At 41.0% G+C, this 20,363-nt stretch overlaps 1 protein-coding gene and 1 long non-coding RNA gene across 2 annotated transcripts; both read left to right on the top strand.

Moving 5' to 3' along the window:
- On the top strand, nucleotides 1–4,011 carry ela3l (elastase 3 like). The gene is made up of 8 exons (XM_054773935.1): nucleotides 1–79; nucleotides 638–726; nucleotides 945–1,042; nucleotides 1,511–1,639; nucleotides 2,166–2,302; nucleotides 2,556–2,701; nucleotides 3,717–3,869; nucleotides 3,958–4,011. The coding sequence occupies exons 1-8, from the start codon at nucleotides 40–42 to the stop codon at nucleotides 3,973–3,975; spliced, it is 810 nt and encodes a 269-aa protein (XP_054629910.1). The 5' UTR covers nucleotides 1–39; the 3' UTR covers nucleotides 3,976–4,011.
- A 3,060-nt stretch (nucleotides 4,012–7,071) lies between these two features.
- On the top strand, nucleotides 7,072–14,250 carry LOC129180363 (uncharacterized). Its single transcript, XR_008570143.1, has 2 exons — nucleotides 7,072–7,527; nucleotides 13,166–14,250. It is a non-coding gene; the product is annotated as an uncharacterized LOC129180363 (long non-coding RNA).
- Nucleotides 14,251–20,363: the final 6,113 nt, after the last annotated feature.

Raw genomic sequence — 20,363 nt, 5'->3', positions numbered from 1 at the left:
TGAGTGTTGTGCGGGCTCTTTCGAGAAGCATCAATCAACATGATCCCCATTGTGTTGGCCTCAGTGCTCATTGCTGCTGGTAAGAACATCTGGGCTCTTTCACTCCTGTTTACGTGTGCGTGCGTGTGTGTGTGTGTGTGTGTGTGTGTGTGTGTGCGTACGTGTGCGCGCGCGTGTGTGTGCATGTGTGCGCATGTGTGTGTGATGGTCCATCTAATGACAATGTTCACTGTAAAATTGCAAAAACAAAACGTCACATAAGTTTGACAAAAAGTCAGAACAAAACAAGGTTTAGATTTTTATGAGAAAAAACGTGTGATTTCACAAAATAGAAGAACAATAACATATAATAAAATTGTGACATTTCCAAAAAAAGTCATTTTTAATTTTGCAAGAATTAAGTTGGATTATGTGAAAAAACTACAACATTTTATTGTGAGAAAAAATAATTAAGTTGTAATATTACATTACGATCATAAACATATATCTGCATTAATATGAGGGCTGTGGATGGTTACTGTAGCTACTGCCCTACAGTTTCTATATGGAAAAGCCAATGTTTTAATCAATCAGTCAAAAAAAAAAAACATGAATTTGTTCTTCCACCTGTTGCCCTTCACACGTCCTCTTCCTGCAGCCCTAGGGTGCGGCACCCCACCCATCGAGCCCCTGACTTCCCGTGTGGTCAATGGAGAAGATGCCAAGCCTCACAGCTGGCCCTGGCAGGTAGGTTAATATGTCCGCATCACACATCTGTCTGACTTTTGATATCTGCTGGCAAATGCCATCATCCTGGCATCTGCTTCTTAGCTGACAGACTCAGGGGCTGTTGAAAGAGCAGTAATTAGATGTTTGCCTCTGAAATGAGTCAGCACTGCTATCCATCGCCAAAACCTTCTTTGTGCACCTGTGTGTGTGCGTGTGTGTGTGTGTTCCATTTGCAGATCTCTCTTCAGTATGAGAGGGATGGAGAATGGAGGCACACATGTGGGGGATCTCTGATTGCTGCCAACTGGGTCATGACTGCTGCTCACTGCATCAAGTAGGAACCTACGTGCGCACAAAAAGAAATACCAACCGACAGCATCACACAAACACAACGACAGCTTTGAACTGGTAATCAAGAATATGGCCTGGGAAAAATTTGTAGGTCTTTGACCTTGTAGTGAGGTGTTCAGGGACACATCATCATCAACAATAACTTAAGTTACAAAATGTCGATCCTAATGGCCATAAAATATTTTGGTGGATCTGTATTGCCAAGCTACTTTCCTAATGTTACCATGAACCTTTGACCCATTGAGTCAAAAAGGTTGAAAAACCACCTCGCTTGACCACATTATTTCTCACATTTAAATTCAGTTTTGTAATGTTGGGTCAGTCCAAGGGGAGCGGAGTACTTGCTCATGTTCAGTTTCGAAGCATGGTATTAAATCTGTACTCTCTAACTTCTGTTGGGATTTAACACTAAATGAACTCAAATAAAAATCGTGTGTGCCCCACCTTGCAGCAACAAGCTCTCCTACAGGGTGTTTGTGGGAAAACACAACCTTGTGGAGGAGGAGATCGGCTCCAAGGCCATCTTGCCTGAGAAGATCATCGTGCATGAGAAATGGAACCCCATCTTTGTGGCTTTTGGGTAAGACTCTCTGGGAAGGTGAAGGTGAAATTCACTTCTGCTCGTAGCACGCAGAATACAAGTAAAAATGGAGTGGTGCATCTGTGCATAGTCACACTGCATTGTTCTCAACTAAAAATGGCTGACAGCATTGTCATGTTGGCCTTTCTTTCACAACCAGTTTGAAGCACAGGTGTCTCCGCCTGCGGAACATTGCTGCTTGATGCACCTACGCCTGTGATACACAAACTTTCAAATTTTGCTTGCTTGGTAAATAAAAGCCCCAATTAGAGCATTTACGATAAGCCTACATACTGTATATGCTGACAAAATCAACTTTCAAAATGTTTTGGGTTAATATTTGAGAGCGCTATTGGTGCGCATGCATGCATCACCTAGTACTGGCCTGGCATGCATATTGCAGCATTTTCTGTTGTTTTTGTGTTTTCTGTAGAATGAGAGATTGTTTGGTAACAAACATACTTTTTGTGTGTGGTTCCTACATTGTCCTCAAGTAAAAATGCTGTCCTCTGTCTCTCTCACGCAGTAACGACATTGCCATGATCAAACTGTCTGAGCCAGTGACTTTAAGCGACCAGGTTCAGCTGGCGTGCATCCCTCCTGCCGGTACCCTGCTGACCAACCTCTACCCTTGCTACATCACTGGATGGGGCAGACTGTACAGTAAGTGGCTTTTTATTTCCATTTTTTACAGTTCAGTACCTTCACAATGCCTTTAGAGTCTTGATGTTTGGATCTAAACCAGCGGTAACCCAAGGAGACCAGAGTTGGGGTGAAAATAACATGCATGAGAACTTGGCTAAATCATTTTAGGGAGTTAATAGTCCTAAATTGAAGATTTGCAATCGCCTGTGGAGCCTGCTGCCAGCAGCTATAGTCCATGTGGTTGTTCACACACTGTGGCTGTGTGTTCTAGCCGGAGGCCCCATTGCTGATAAGCTGCAGCAGGCTTTGATGCCAGTGGCTGACCACCCTACTTGCTCGCAGCCTGACTGGTGGGGCATCGCTGTCAGGACCACCATGGTGTGTGCTGGTGGGGACGGAGTTGTGGCTGGATGTAATGTAAGTTTGTTGGTTTTTTTTAGACTACTTAAAAAAAAACAATTAAAAAAAACATAATGAATTATATGGCTTGCACAATTTAGGTTCCACTGTAGCATGTTCACTGGAGAATTTAGTGGGGAACAGTATAACCACTGTAATATTGCTCTAGCTGGACTACTTCTATAGCATTGTTTCTGCAACAAGGTTCTATCCTGTATTCTATTCTAAAATGAAAGCCATTGCTGCGTGCACATACTGCACGACATATAATAAATAGGCACTCACACATGCACAAGAAGTTGTTTATAGGGTAGTCAATTCACACAAGTCACCCGTCACAGAGTGCATGTGCACTCACCCTGTCTCCCCCCCACCTCTCACCCCCACACACACACTTGTCTCGCATTTAATGAAGCCCTGACGTGTTACTTGGCTTTCTTTTTTCATTGAGTGAGCGGTAGCTGGGGTGAGTGAACGAGTTAACAGAGACGAGGTACCCGTGAGTCCCGATTCAGTAAAAAAAAATTGCAAGTTTTGAACAACTCATTCAAGACTTGCACATCTATAAAACTGAGTGAATGTCAAAACATTGTCGTATTGATGTGGAGGTCATTTCCAAAATATCATAGCAATTACTGAGTGTCCAGTCAGACTGGTGCAGCATCTTGGAATGGCTACAGCCGGCTATTAAGGGGAGCCTCTGAGGCACATTTCTTCCAATTAGTCCCATTCTAAATAACGGAGAGAGAAAAATCTGTTCCATGGGTCAAGCTGTTGCCATTATCAAATCTTTTAACATTATTAATGCAAGTGTAAAGATGTTTTCCATTCCTAGAAAGAAAACACCTTAATGGCGTTGGTGAATTTCTTGATTTTGGTCAATTGTCTCCAGAAGTGTAAAAATACGTAAACCACTGTGAAATGGAAAAACAATAACTCTACGTCAACCTTGGTAATAAGTGACATACCTAGTCAGTATAGTTCCGCTAAGAAAATAGAACATAACGGCCTACACGTCTCCTCCTGCTCTCAGGGTGACTCAGGCGGCCCTCTGAACTGTAAGAACATGGAAGGCGTGTGGGAGGTGCACGGCATTGCAAGCTTCGTCTCTGGGCTGGGCTGCAACTACGAGAAGAAACCCACCGTCTTCACCCGTGTGTCCGCTTTCAATGACTGGATTGATCAGGTATAGGCAGAAAAAAAATCCACCTTTTGTGAAAAAACGTGCATTTTATGTTTGAGCTCATTTTTAAAAAATCTACATTTCTTTTTAGGTCATGATGAACAACTAAATATGATGGAGCATCAATAAAACTTACCTATCTGTGTGCATTTGTCTTGTGTTTAGTTGAACAGATGATCTCCCAGTCAAAACATGATTAGCTGAGTAAAGAACAACTAGCAACAATGTCAACAAGTATCCAGCAGGTGTCCTCACACACGCATGTTATGGAATTGGGCCTGACAACGCTCCCTCTGATTTGAGCCAAAGTGAAGCCATGAGAGACCGTCTGAAATCAGCTCTCAAAAAGCAAGCAGCTAAATACCATCAGACGTTGGTTTCAGTTCCATTATGGAACGAACCAGGCATATAAAATATGAGACTAATATCCTTCCATGGCCTCTCTTTATGAACGCCGTATCGCTCAGCTGGGGAATCTGCCCTCATATTCTTGTGATAACACAAAATGAAGAGGGTTACAATGGCAAAAGTGAGATTAACACTTCTCTCATTTATTTGCCTCGATGTGATGAGGCCTCTATGTGAGAGTCATGCCCAGTGATATTACTAATAATAATAAAATTAAATTATGCCCCTGCCTCACACATATAATTGGTCACATTTGCAGGACATTTTGATGGAGAAATTGAGTACGAGAGTATGAGAAGTTGAAAGAGTGAGATAAAAGAAATAATTACAGTGTGTGTGTGAGTGAGAGAGAGAGAGAGAGAGGGAGAGATATAGGTGTCCATAAGTCTCTCAGTAATATTCCTTTAAACCTATTGAAAGTAAATAAAGATGGATATAGGTATATGCCATTTTTTATTGCCAAGTAACATTCTTGTATCATCTCACACTATCCATTTACATTGTTGGTTCATTTGATTGCTTGATTACTATCATCAGGTCATACATTTATCATCTAATTAAACTCCTGCTTGTGTCGAAGAAACACTGTCTTCAAAGTAAAAAATAATGAATTGCAATAATTTAAACCGCTTCTCCAAGTGAGTTTCTTTTTAGTGAACTTTGTGTCAGAAACCAGTGTCAGGGGAGAACGTTGGTGGCCTCAGAAGAATGCTTTTGTCTGCATGAACTTATGGGGTCACAGTACCCTGGTTATTCCCAAACAGAGAGACAAAGGAAGTAGGACAGGGATACTTGCTGTTGTGCTGCATAGTAACCACAAAAAAAGGGGAGGGAACTCGTCTGGGTGGAAAAGTAAGGGAGAAGGATGTTGCATACTAAATAACTAACAGGGTGCCTTTTGTTTTAATATTGTGGTTGTAGTTTGCAGTGGTATAGAACCACACTACATCAGTGTAATATTTTATAGTTAGATTAGGTTACCAAAATATTTGATCCCAGTACAATGCAGCGCAGTTCTACACCACTGCAAACTACAACCACAATAAAACCTATAAAGGAGCTCTATGTAGAGTGCAGCCCTCCACCAAGGTGGAAAGATTGTGGTCTGCATGTCAAAATAAAGTTTAAAACAAACCCTTTTCAAATGAAAGTGTATGTGTAACTCGCCGGGTTCAGCCAGCACCACATTCCACCAAATGAGAGTCAAGAAAGCTGGCTGTCAAGCTAAAAGCTCAACAACGTCAACTTGACATCCAGAGCAATTTTTAAGGCATCAGGGAGTGATGCTTACCAACATACATTTGCATATCCACACTGGCTGGCATCCGTTACATACAGTATCAAGGAAAATGACATAAGGTCCCTGTGCCAAGTCTCAAGGAGATCTGCAGAAATACTGGACGGTGTGATGAGTGTGAATGAGACTGTACCGGGCGGACTGGCCATCAGGAGTAACGGGACTTTTCCCGGTGGGCCGATCAATAATGGGCCAATTGACGGATGTTTATTTATTTGTATACAGGTATTTAATGTTGTGCCTTGCCTTGGTAACTACGATAACGATCTCTCGGGCCAGCCCAGCAACATGCCGCTGCAGACAAAACACAACATAGTGGACAAGTTGTCACAGTCAGAGCTGCCCCTCCTGACACACAGATCAAGCGATGTACATAGGGCCCCACGATCCATGGGGCTTATTTTGTGCAAAGGATGCGCATCGCTGCCGTGGCCCGTGAATGCAGCATCAAGTTCGTCCGAGGCTCTGTCAAAAAGTAGAGAAAAAAATTGCAAAATTCACATGTCTTGCTGTCAGTCTGTTGGTGCAGTAGCATACTCTCCCCACAACAAGGCAGAAGCTTTGCTTCCAACCCTGGGCAGTTTTTAAAAAATATATAAATAAGAGGAGGGTCCTCATGGGGGTTGAGGTGGGGGCAGTCTGAACCAAAAAGTCCATGGCCAAATATTTGTCCCAATCCATTGTCATTATGCAGCCGGGGGGGTTGCACATGTTCACAACTACGGCAAATGCTCCAGCAACACCTCTGTTCAATTAACCTCAGAGTCTCTTATAATCACAGACTACAAAAGCAAACAACCACTGAGGTCTCTGAGTAGTGCAGGGTCAAACAACACTAGCAACCTCCTGATGTAGTTTGGAATCATGTCCACAAGATGGAAGTAGCTGCCTTTGAAGTGTCATGAGCTATCAGCATCTAGCAAGTTTATCTACCTCTGCATGCACTTTAAAATGCTGGTTATGCTTGTCAGTTGTTGGTGGGAAACTCACGCGTGTCACACTTGCCATACTGTTGTTCACAATGAACTCATCAGTGGTATTGATGCTGGCTGAGCAGTTTGCCCCTTATTGGTATGACAACATTGGTTCTGTTGCTGCTGTGTTGTGCAATATACTTGTAATAAATGACCATGTGGTCAAAGAGAGCTACATTTCCTTTCTACTTTCCTAAATGTACTCCATACCTGGTTCACCTACTTTCAATTAACGCCTTGTCCTTTTTGTGGTTTAGGTACACAAACACCCGGGCTATAATTAGCACATATAGTGTATCCAAACTGGTTAAATACTTTGTAAAAAACAATATAAATCTCAAGGTAATTTTACATGAAACTGATACAGTAAATAAAATACATTTTATGCTAATAGAGTATTCAAAAGCATGGCACTCTTCGGCTTATGACAAACCCAACAGCTCTTTCATTGGTTTAGCCCCCAAAATAGATTATGACAGATTATAGACACTTTGGGATCTTGAAAGTGACATTGGTTGGACTGTCACCAAGGTGTGAGACGTAAAGCTCTTGATAGGATGTTCCAAGAGTATCTTTTCTATTAACAGCTCAGATGTGAAGGTAGAGGGAGGGTGAATGATAGAAAGGATGGGTGTGTGTAACAGGGGAGGGACCATGCACTGATGCACAGCCCCACTACAGTATAGTGGCAGTGCTATCTCTCCCAGCCGTGCTGCATCCTGTCAACCGTCACTGGGAAGCAACTGGGACTCCTCCAGGGCTAACCGGCGGCGTGCTGGCTCATCAAGCACACACTGCCAAGGGCTCGGACTCACTTTGGTGACCTACTTCCAACAGAAGACTTTCCCGCCCCCTGCAAAGCTCTATTGAACTGGACTTGCAGCTCTATGCTGAAAACGTGCATGCATGCTTTGGAGCAGAGGAGCGTCAAGCAGAGGAAAACAAACTTAAAAAGCGTGGGAGGATTTTCTGGGCAAAAAAAGTAAGCTTAATGCCAAAATATCCCACTTTTAGAATTTCCTAAAACTGCTTTCTTATCCTTAAAACATAAAATGTAGTATGGTTAACTCTGAGTGTATGTTGATGGATGACAGAAAACCACATGAAGTACAGTACAGTAATTTGCAAAAGTCTACACCACAAGCTTTGTTTTATTAAGACAGTAGCCATTTTAATATAGTAAAACAGTAAATAGTATGGGATGCTTCAATCAGGGTTTTATGCTGCCGATTCTGATCATCCGATCATCCATGAGTGAGATTGGCCGATACTGATCACATAACATTTTTCAAGTTATTTATGATGAGTGCGATTGGCCCGGGCCACCGTTAGACAATTCCAAGGACACCTGGCAAATAGGTCATCCTTAAAAAATACATTTATGTGCAGATGTTTTTTCTACCTTTATTTTTGTGAAACAATTTTTGTGCTAGTGGCCGCACGGTGGTCTAGTGGTTAGCATGTTGGCCACACAGTCACAGTCTGGAGATCGGGAAGCTCTGGGTTCGAATTTCCATTGGGCATTTTCTGTGTGGAGTTTGCATGTTCTCCCCGTGCGTGTGTGGTTTCCTCCCACATTCCAAAAACATGCATGTTAGGTTAATTGGCGACTCTAAATTGTCCATAGGTATGAATGTGAGTGTGAATGGCTGTTTGTCTATATGAGCCCTGCCATTGGCTGGCGACCAGTCCAGGGTGTATCCCAAGTCAGCTGGGATAGGCTTGAGCATACCCCCGCGACCCTAATGAGGAGAAGCGGCATAGAAAATGGATGGATGGATGGAATTTTTGTACTATTTGACATCAACCTTTGACATAACATCTGTGGATCGATCGGAGCATCCCTAGTAAATAGAAGTCCAGCTACATTCATTTGCAATGACATTAATTGGGGTTCAAACCCAGTTAAGTGTAGATTGCTGCTGCTGTTGTTCTAGTGTAGGGGTGTTCACACGCAGTATAAACTTTAGCCACTAGAAACTTTCTAACTTCTTGATTTTTGCAGTTTTGTCTATTCTATAAGGCTCGAGTGTCATGTCATTGTCAACCATTAACAGTGTACATAGTGCAATGAAACGTGTTTTTCCAGGTCCTGGTTCAATATAGACATTCTAAGAACACATAAAAGACCAGCAACACGACACAGTTGTCATTTTAATTAAGTTCATTCTAAGGGTTGCCTTCAACTTTTGCCTAAAGCCTATGCACTGATCAATTTAATTACCTAGTCATTTATTTTCACTTTGCATAATTCAACTTGAACTTGCTATACTTACCAAAAGCTAAAATAGCATTATGTTTACATTTTACTTGATGTTCTTACCATTTTCTGAACTCCTCTTCCATACAGAAACTATCTGAATGTGGTCTTTCACTACACCAATTTTGACATTTGCAGTTGAGCTGCATACATGCTGCAGGTGGTTGTTCAATGAGCAGGTAATTTGTCACATGAGATGAAGGTGCCTCACTCTGCAAAATGGATGCATTATGCAAAAGCTCACCTGAATTCCATGCACAAGTGTACTTGCTGCATGCTCCATGTTGCATGTGATGCATGTTTAGACAAAGACAGCATTCTTTCTGTAATGTTTGCACGCATTTACATTTACATTACAGGCGTATGTGGGCAAAAAACACAAATGTTACATTATGCTGGGGGAACAGAAATATGCATGTGAGAGGAATTGTGTCCGTTTTAGACTCAAAGCTTCTTGCACAGACGTTGCATAACAGACGCACTGCTGTTATCAGTCTATTGACTGTTGCCTCAGGGAGCATGCACGTGTTTTTAGACCAATGATTTTTTAACCCTCAAAATACTTTAATATTTTAACCAGAGAAAGTGAATGTTGGAGATTAATCATGAAACTTTTTTAAACATTGTAACTTTTTCAATATTTTTAACCATTATTATTATATTTATAATAGCTACACATCATTAGAATATACAACATGTTTTCATTGTTTAGTTACAACATTTTCATTACAGTCATTACCATTCTTCACTAACTGGCTGATTGGTTACCCTAGTGAGGCGTAAAAAGTGAGTACACCCCTCACAAAAATAGTAGTAGTCAGTCTACACCTTGTATAGCAGTGTTGATTTACTATCCACTGAAAATAACCTCACGGGGGCCCAGTGGTGGCGATCTGGAAGATCTGGGTTTGTATCTCCGTTTGGGTATCTCTGAGTGGAATTTGCATTTTCTCCCCGAGCGTGTGTGGGTTTTCTCCGGGTACTCCGGCTTCCTCCCACATTCCAAAAATATGCATGTTATTTTAATTGGAGACTCTAAATCAGTGGTCTCAAACTCGTGTCCCGTGGGCCATTTGCGGCCCGCCGAGTCACATTTTGCGGCCCGCGACTTGTCGTCAAAGATTACTGTTGTTACTCGTAGGATGCACACATAAGCCTGCACTGAACTAAGAGTGAGTGAGTCACTTTAAAAATGTGGTAAAAAAATTCCACCCATTTTCTATACAGCTTTTCTTCATTAGGGTCACGGGTAAGCTGGAGCCTATCCCAGTTGAATGCAGCAAAATATAAACTGTGAAATTATTTATTTATTTATTTGATTCACCCTATTACTGTATCAAGATATTATTGTTACTGTGAGCCATGTATCACGTGTCGTATCGTGAGGTACCCTGAGATTCCCAGCCCTACTCTCAATACTTGATGCAGCCCAGCCACACTCAGACTCTACCTCCAGCGGCCCCCAGGTAAATTGTGTTTGAGACCCCTGCTCTAAATTGTTCATAGGTGTGAATGGTATATGTGCCCTGCGATTAGTTGACGACCAGTCCAGGGTGCACACCGCCTCTTGCCCAAAAGTCAGCTGGGATAGGCTCCAGCATATCCCCGCCACCCTAGTGAGGACAAGCGGCATCAGAAATGAATGAATGAATAACTTAACACACAGCCATTATTTTCTAAATAGCCGGATAATTCAATAGTCAAACATGATGTGTCATGTTAGTCAAAGTTACCAAATACGGCTCTTCACCTCAAAAAAATGAATCTTCAAAAAAGGATATAAGGATAAACCTTCCATTTGCACACGGAGATTATGTCAGACGTACAGTACCTAATACTGCGGCCAGTCAGTGCATTTGTTCTTGTGATGACATGAAAATAAGTTCTAATGAGTATGCGGTGTGAGAAGTCCGTTTTCTTACAGCATGTACACTGTTTTACACTACATTACTCTCATCATTCGACACCTCTCCCCAGCACACATTCCCCACTTTAGCCCTAATCAAAACTGTCATTTCGATTTCACTTTTTGCTTGTGATAAAACCTAATGGCAAGTTTTGGAAATGGTTTTGCAATCCTGTGGGTTTCTGATATATTGACAGTAATCCCTCTTAGAGGTTAGGATATATGCAAGAGAGGCATACCTAATGAGCCCTCATTATAAATGCATTAGGTGTGCATAGTTGGTGTGCGTCTTCTCTTTATTTGAAGAAGCACACACACACACACACACACACACACGCACACACACACCTGTGTAACCTGATCAAATTCTCACATGTTCTCCTTGAACACACTGCAGCTGAAACATTACAACAGTGCTTGTTAGAATGGTATTATTTAATTTTCTGTTTTCTGAGGCAAGCAACCATTCTGCTGGAGACCTGCCATCTATGCAAGTATCATTAAATCCTTGCAAAAACACACGATTAATCAAGGAGTAAACATAACAAAAGATCCCTATATAAGGACACATTTTTAAAAAATGCAAATGGTATTTAAAAAATGCACACACACGCGTACAAACACAGTACACATACAGTGGTGGGAAAAAGCGTTTGCCGCCTTCCTGTCTTATTTTTTTGCATATTGTCACACTTGTTTGTTTCAGATCATCAACCAAATTTACATATTAGTCAGTGACAACACAACTTAACACAAAATTCTGTTTTTAAATGAAACTTTTTATTATTAAGGGAGAAAAAAAATCCAACCCTACATGGCCCTGTGTAAAAAAGTAATTGCCCCCTAAACCTAATAACTGGTTGGGCCACCCTTAGCAGCAACAACTGCAATCAAGCGTTTGTGATAACTTGTAATGAGTCTCTTACAGTGCTGTGGAGGAATTTTGGCCCACTCATCTTTGCAGAATTGTTGTAATTCAGCCACATTGGAGGGTTTTCCAGCATGAACCGCCTATTTAAGGTCATGCCACAGCATCTCAATAGTATTCAGGTCAGGACTTTGACTAGGCCACTCCAAAGTTCTCATTTTGGTTTTCTTCAGCCATTCGGAGGTGGACTTGCTGGTGTGTTTTGGATCATTGTCCTGCTGCAGAACACAAGTTGGTTTCAGCTTGAAGTCACAAACAGATGGCCGGACATTCTCCTTCAGGATATTTTGGTAGACAGCAGAATTCATGGTTCCATTTATCACAGCAAGTCCGCCAGGTCCTGAAGCAGCAAAACAGCCCCAGACCATCACACTACCACCACCATATTATCCTGCTGGTATGATGTTTTTTTTCTGAAATGTGTTACTTTTAAGCCAGATGTAACAGGACACACACACCTTCCAAAAAGTTCAACTTTTGTCTTGTCAGACCACAGAGTATTTTCCCAAAGGCCTTGGGGATCATCAAGATGTTTTCTGGCAAAATGGAGACGAGCCTTAATGTTGTTTTTGTTCAGCAGTGGTTTTGGTCTTTCTAATGGTGGAGTCATGAAAACTGACCTTATCTGAGGCAAGTGAGGCCTGCAGTTCTTTTGATGTTGTTGTGGGGTCTTTTGTGACCTCTTGAATGAGTCATTGCTGCGCTCTTGGGGTAATTTTGCATGGCCGGCCACTCCTGGGAAAGTTCACCACTGTTCCAATGTTTCCGCCATTTGTGGATAATGGCTCTCACTGTGGTTCGCTGGAGTCCCAAAGCTTTAGAAATGGCTTTATAACCATTTCCAGACTGATAGATCTCAATTCATCTCAGTTATGTTTTAACAGGGGTGGCGATCACTTTTTCACACAATGCCATGTAGGTTTGGATTTTTTTCCTCCCTTAATAATAAAATGTTTCATTTAAAAAGTGCTTTTTGTGTTCAGTTGTCTAGTCTTTGACTAATATTTAAATTTGTTTGATGAACTGAAACATTTAAGTGTGACAAACGTGCAAAAAATAAAAAAATCAGGAATTGGAGCAAACACTTTTTCTCACTACTGTGTGTACATCCAAGCTAGAAAATAGATACTAGGAGTTAGGACGTACACTTAACAACAAAAACATGACATGACAAACATGACAGTTATAATATGATGCACCCGAGAAAATCATTGGAGTAAAGACCATGTTCATTTTTTGACTTTTTAAAAATGTTTCACTGTATTATATTATCACTGTTGTTCCTGTCATGCACACATGGATTCCAGTTTGCAGGTTTAAAAGCACCTTGGCTTAGTGACAGACTTGGCTGAAACAAAGTAATCTTTATAGAGCTCAGCTCTCTTGTGGAGTCAGCACATCCACGTGACAGACTCGCTGTGGCCAGACATGTGTTTTTGTTTGCTGTGCGGTGTGTGTGTGCGCGTGCGTGTGCGTGTGTGTGTGCATGGGTCTGGAAATGAAAAGCATTGTGTTGTGTCTTTTAGGCCCTCAATGACGTGGTACAGGAAGTGAATACTGTGGAAGCGTCCACTGAGCCCTTCTCTCCGCTTGACTATGGAGCACGAACTGAGGATGGGCCTGTCGGTGTGGGCCATCGCCGCCATTGTATGCAACTCCGCCGTGGGCGTGCTCATCCTCATCCTTTTCTTGGTCCTCTACAAGGCCTGCAAAGTGCCGTCAAAACACCCGCAAGTGCCTGTTTTTACGCCAGAGACGGAAAAGAAAAAGACTGAGCAGAAGTATCTTCTAGCAGCCTGATCATGACAAATGAAGGAACAGCGCAACACTGGATGGTTTAGAAGTTGAAGGCAAGTAAAAAACTTCTATCTTGCTCCCCTTTTTAGTCTCTGTTGTCTTCCCTGTGTGCACATGACTCCAGGCCATCTCCTCTATGCAGCAGCTTTGTGTGCAAAGAGTTGAAGCAAGACCAAGAGCAACAACAAGCTGGCCGAATCCTCTTATCTCTGCTGCGCGTCTCTGGGACTGTCCATCTGTCAATCTGTTTGCTCTGCTCCACACAAGCGGACCATGATATCCTCCACTAATTTCAAGAGTGCCTAATGGGTGGAAACAACGGCCTGGAGTAGGCAGCATTGGATCTGAGGCAGGTGAAGAGGAAAATTGTGCAGAAGAATATGCATCACTAATGATGTGGACAGAGAAGCGTGGAGGGGTTGAGGGCAGATTTGCTTGGGATTACAATGCAGTGGTAAAGTAGTTTTATAGAGAGGAGCTCTGTTTCTCACTATCCAAACACCGTTGTGATGAATTGTAGAAACAAGTAATATTGTGCCTTTCTTTTTTCTCGCAGTATAAATCCAGTATTATGCAGTATTATCAAGCAATAATAATATTTTTATGTGTATCAGTGAAGACATGCCTATCATAGTTTACATCCATGTATTAATATGGTTGGAAAATCTACGTAAAGTTAATGTATAATGTTTATCACTGGATTATTTTCGCTGTAATACACTCCAGAAAAATGGTCGCAACACATTCCACAAATATGGCTGACGTACTCCACATTAGTGCCCAGTATTTGTTGCAATAAAAGCAATGGAATGTTCTGCTGTCACCTTTTTATAAAAATACATTGATGCATTTGTGAGTCAAAATATAATTCTTGTTTTGTGAGACATTTGCTAAAATTACAGCTGTTTGTTTTTGTAGTATAGGAGGCTTTCCTGTGTATTCAGTGACATTCAAAGCATAGTTAACATTTGAATTAATAACAGATGACTGTTTTCCTGCAGCCTGATTGTTTTGTACAGTATCATAAACAGTTGGAGGAGGTCCAGTGGATACATTGTGGTCACCTATGACCATGCATTTCTAGTTATAACGCATGATTTTAAACAGTTCTGAGAAAAATTAGGTCCTCATCATAGTGTATGTGTCATTAACAGTAACTAATTGTTCAGTGCTGGCAGTGCTGATGCATATTATGGTTCGAGCAGCAGAAATTACAATATTTGATCTGTTTTAAAGTACAACATGGAGAGACTTTCTACACTTAATCAGCATGAAGCATATAGACTTCGACTGTGACCCACATCCTCTTGGTAATCAGCTCCAATTTATCTGCTTTTAGCTTTGTGAAAATATCTGACTTTCAACTGCTGTTTTAGTTCTTGACATTGCAAGCATCATTTATTTCAATGGAGGTCGACAACCTCCCGCTATCCATGCAGCTGTTCTCTAAAATCCATCTTTGTCATCTGGTAAATAGTATGTGTCTAAAATGTGACTCCCTAAAATCCATTAGCTGTGCTTTACACTTTGCTCTACACTGTGCTTTACACTTTACACTGTGCTAACCTCTGGTCACCATCATTCATGCATCCGTTCTTTCATTTTCTACTGCTTTGTGTCTTCAAGGACACAGGTGAGCTGGAGACTATCCCAGCTGGTCACCAGTCAATCACAGGACACCTACAGACAAAAAACAAACATTCACACCTACAATTAAGAGTCTCCTATTAAACAAGTTGCCCAGGACAAACATGCAAACTTTACAACCGATATTCAAACCCAGAATCACCTGGCTGTGAGGTAGGCTAACCACATGGGCATGTGATTGATGCTGCTTGTCTCCTACTCTAAAATGCTTGGGGCTCTAGGCTTGGGGGAACCAAAGCGACAAACATTTGGTGACAGATGCGCCCCAAACATGCATCCCACCTACTGGAAGTTCAACATGGGTAACATGGATAACAAACACGAATCCTAACCCTAACCACTAGATGTAACCATCACCCAAAAATAGTCATCATCAAATTCATCCAAATTCATCCATAAGTCAGTTAATCGTAAGTCGTGACTGGAAAAACCACAGGCAAGCAGTGTGGAGTATGTGGACGCGGCTTGGAGAAACGCCTACTCTGACAGCAAGCCAGGACAGCCCAGTGGCCTGCGGAGCAGTGAGGCCACGCACTACCACTGCCGCTTTAGAGGGAGATGGCCCCACAACAGATGGAAGCGTGGTTGTAGTGCTAGCCTGACAACTAGGCTAAAGGCTAGACCAGCGGTCTCCAATTCAAATTGAGTAAGGTCCGTTTATGCAATTTTTTTCACAGCAAAGGTCCAAACCTTATTTTGCCCTAAAAGATTAGCTTATACAAATATGAAATGTAATGAAACCCTGCACATCACTCTATGGTTTCAATACAACACAATTATCTTGGCACCTAAATTACACTTAAATAGTAAACAGGACCACATTTCACATAAATAATAAATGTTTTGACTGTACATACAATGAATGAACACAAGAGGCTTATTTTGAAGTTAAATAAAACTGCACCGGTTTTCTCTGAAAAAAAAAAAAAATCTAAAAAGTGTCTCTTTAACAGAAAAGCTGCAACAGTACACCCTCGTAAAGTTTCAGATTTTCTTCTTATTGTTGACGTTGGGATTTGCCTGAATTTGTCACACAATTCCTCTTTTTCTTTACCTTTGCGTAACGTTTCTGCAGGAGAAGCACTCCTTCACAACTCTCCTGTCAGTGAAAGATTTTTTGTTTTGCTCCAATATCCGTATAACCCTTAGTGAACAGTCATTTTCATGTTGCTGTGCTATAAATGAATGCATTATGACTCTTGTAAATTTTTCATACTGGGCTCTGAGCGACGTTATTTTCCGCACTCTCACATCAGACTTTGTGACCTTGTGTTTTGTCAGGTAATGTTGCGTCACATTTGCACTTTTGACCAGGGCTACAATTTTCAGAGCATATGAGACGCAGCGGTTTGGCACTGGTTTCTGGAAGAATGAACATATATTGGTTCATCCATTCACTTTTAAATGTCAAAAATCTTATTTTTGAGCAACCCATGGTTCTCCTATTCACTTCTCGGCAAGTAAACAAAATTCATTGGCTCATTTTGTGTGATGTCACCGTGTTTGCTGTCACGTAACCATAATAAGTGAAGTAATTACGCCTGCAAACTACCGCTGTGAACGGTCCACGAGCGAGGTCCACGATTTATTATTATATTTCCCATTCACTTTAATTGGTCACAGGTCCGAAAGGGGCCATTGCTGTGTTCGTAGCCGGACCGGGGTCCGCTATTTGGTGTTGGCTAGCCGAGACCGAGATTTGGATTCCATCTTTTCAATTGATCCTACATTATCATTCATAATTGGGGAGTTCCTATACATTTTACCATTTAAAATGTGTTTAATAAGTGTGTGAGGCATATTTTGGGATTAAACATGGATTGTGCTTCCATGCATTTAGCTTGTTCGCTTCCATTATCGCGAGTGAACAATGGCAATTGAAGAGAGATGGGGAGGGTTCTGCATCTGATCTAACATAATCATTGTACGTCACTTTTATTGTAAATGTTGATCGGAAATCGGAGGAGAACGTCAATGTCAAGCTCACAGGATGATTTAGAGGGGGAGGAGCAAGCCAGGTGTAAAAAATAGACATTTTTATGGGTGTCTCAATTAATTGGCATTCGCGGGTGGTCTTGTTTAACTCCAATAATGACCATTTTGTTAAATTAATACCTCTTTAATTGTCAATCAAACCGAGCATTATCAACCTTGCAAAGGCAGAATTTTTCATACAGTTCTTGTATTGGCTCTTATGAGATTGCACTGCTTTGCCAAATGAAGCGTCCAGTATAATAAAAACTGTCATATCACAGCAGATCTGCAGCTGTCTAATATTTAGACAGTTTTTCTGTCCCCGCTGAGCTCTTGCCCTCTCTTTGGCCTTCTGCACTGCCATGTTACTGGAGCAGTGCCAGGCGCTTGCGATCTGGCTCACTGATCTGCTTCAAAGTGGCATGTGTGACTGTGAAGGTCAGCACATTTGGATTCACTCAGTTTGGGGACATCAGCATCAGATTGTTTTTTTTTTTAATAATATGAATAAATATATATCGATTCCTCACGGCAAGAAAAAGAAAGAGTTCATGAGTCACACATGTGCAGAAGCAGAAGAAGAAAATGATAAATAAGCATTCATCTCTTGATCCGTATGCTCCACTGCACTGTAATCCCTCCACCGCAGGAGAGGTCTGAGCAGTCTGGATGAGGTTTATAGCAAATTTCAGATCCGGCACTCGCCATTAGTCACTACGTTCTTACGTCTCAAGACACGGCGGTAGGGCAATTTCCGAGGGGCCGCCAGTGTGAGTTGAGATGGAAGCGTGTCAGTGAACTCACCACAGTGTTATGTAACAACCAGGAGAAATAGCACATAGAGATTACTAATAAACATGGGACACAGGGCGCGTAATCTGCAGTTCCATCTGCACTGTTAGGGGAGTTGCGTAACCCAAAGCATCCTGTAACATCATCACAAAAGAAATTCAGTTAGAAGTTAATCTATCTTTTGGCCATGCATGTGCAAGCTCACATTGTGTGTACTAGTCTGTGTGTGTGAGATATCACAGTGTGAATCTCACCTCACCCTGAGGCTCATTTTGTAGAGTCTCTACAGAAAAGCGCTGTGCAACGTGCATTGTTTTAGTTAATAACAAAGATGTGCTCTCAATGGCTCTTCCTGCCTATGAATAATTAATAACGCAACTGTAATCACATTTAATCACATCTTAAACCAGAACCCCTACAGAGTTGCCAGCAATCATCAGACAAACACAGAGTCATTTAAACTGATTTTAACAACAGCTCACAGAGCAAAGTTATTAAAATTCTGTATCATTTTGTCTCACTGACTGTTTACTGTCAACTGGGTCTCAATATGACTTGTACCGTCTTCTTTAAACTGTGAATGTACATTTTTATGTGCTCTACATTATAAGAAAGGTGGTTGTTCGCTCATAGTTGGTCCAGATATGTGTGTGTAAAACTGAAAAACAATAAAATAAAATAAATAAAAATGACCCTGTTGACCTAGCAAGCTCATGGTTAGAAAAAGGTAGAATTAGACTGCCGCCTACTGGATAAAATGTGAAACAGTACAATAACGGCTGGAAGTGGACTGTTGAGCTGCACAGAGCATGGTGCTGCTGCCCTCTGCTGGCGAGAAGAATGTACAGTCGAATATTCTTGGACTTCCAGCCTTTGCTTCACACTCTTTTCTGACCTATCACCACTTTATCACTGTAAAACACTGAATTACATCTTGGGCTCGCAGCAGCGATTGTAAAAAAAAAAAAAAAACGATTTCAAAAAGTCCACAATTTTGGAAAGGGCTAGATTAAAGGGATAGTTTGGATTTTTTGACATGAAGTTGTATGACATCCCCATCGGCATTGTAGTCCAAAAACAGCGACGGAAGAGAGAAAATAGAAAGAAAATAGAATTACTATATAATATAAATATTAAATAATTGTAATACAAATTTAGCAACCAAATATTTGATGGAAATAAAATTCAAATCAAAATTCCCTTTGCTGAAATATTAAGGTTTAACTCACCTCATACTCCACAAACCTGCAAGTATAAACCACATATTTGAAGATAAACAGTGATGGCAAAGGAATCAAAAACAGCGATACTTGCAAAGCAAAATACAGTGGTCGTCCCTCATTTATCATTTAGTTGGTGCGTGACCGCGATAAGTGAATTACCGCAAAGTAGGAGTCATTCTTAATAAACAGAATATTTTTGTAGTTAGATTATAGAAAACCTGTTTATGACTTTCTAAATACGGGTTGTAACATTTTTAGAGTCCTGGAGACAAGTGTTTCAAACAGAGTGGGGAATAAGGACAAAGAGGCCAAAAACGTACCACTTCCACACGTGATGAGAGGAGAACCTTTTTTTCCACTCGATATCAGCCATGGCATGTCGGCTCCGCTCTGCTGGCTCAGTAGCCAGTGTCCATGCAGTGTGAAAGGTAATGTAATCTAACATTATGGCTCATAAAATTACTGATGCCTACTTACCATAATATTACTTGTCCTTCAATATTTGTTTTTACTAATAACAGGCCATAGTCAACCACAAAATAGCAGTCATTTAATAATTAATTATTTTTTGAAAAAACACGATGGAGTGAGGGAGTGATAGTCAAACCGCAATATAGCGATAGACGACTGTATAGTACTTTTGAGGTGGTATTGGGCGTAAAGGTTGAAAACCTATTAAAAATTAGAAGTGCAAGTAAAATAAAATAAATAATATGTACTGTACAAGATGTGGAATGGATGGGGAGGGGGGGTAGGATTAAATAAGCTTTGCTTCTTCCTACTGCTTTTGGACATGTGGAACTGTGAAAGGATGATTCATGAGATGTATTCCATTGTAACCTTCATGCATTTTGAAATAAAACTAAACCAAACCAAACCATTACAAAGTGCATTATTAAGGAACCAATGATGGGCATGATAACTCCAAAAAATAATAAATAATATAAGACCTTATAAGATCATTTATACAGTATATGTGCGCTGGGTGTATACCAAGGTGTATACCATCAAAATCATGCAATTATCACTATTATTATTATTTTTTTATTTTAATTATTTGTATTGCAATGGGTGCTGTTTAAAGCGTTGACAGAAATACGTTTACAACTTTATAATTAACCGACTGATAGTGTATTTGTAAGGAAACGCTTTTTATACATGTTTTCCATAAAATACGCATTAAATAAAGTATGAATGTATTCTTCTTTTATACATGAGGCGTGTTGACATTTATACCCACTATACGCTAGGGAGCACCACCCGTAAAGAACCTTTGTTGGGTCAACCCCAT

This window comes from Dunckerocampus dactyliophorus, chromosome 4, assembly GCF_027744805.1.
Source record: "Dunckerocampus dactyliophorus isolate RoL2022-P2 chromosome 4, RoL_Ddac_1.1, whole genome shotgun sequence".
NCBI lineage: Eukaryota > Metazoa > Chordata > Actinopteri > Syngnathiformes > Syngnathidae > Dunckerocampus > Dunckerocampus dactyliophorus.
The sequence above is the reverse complement of the archived record's forward strand: the minus strand, read 5'-3'. Positions and strand labels throughout refer to the sequence as shown.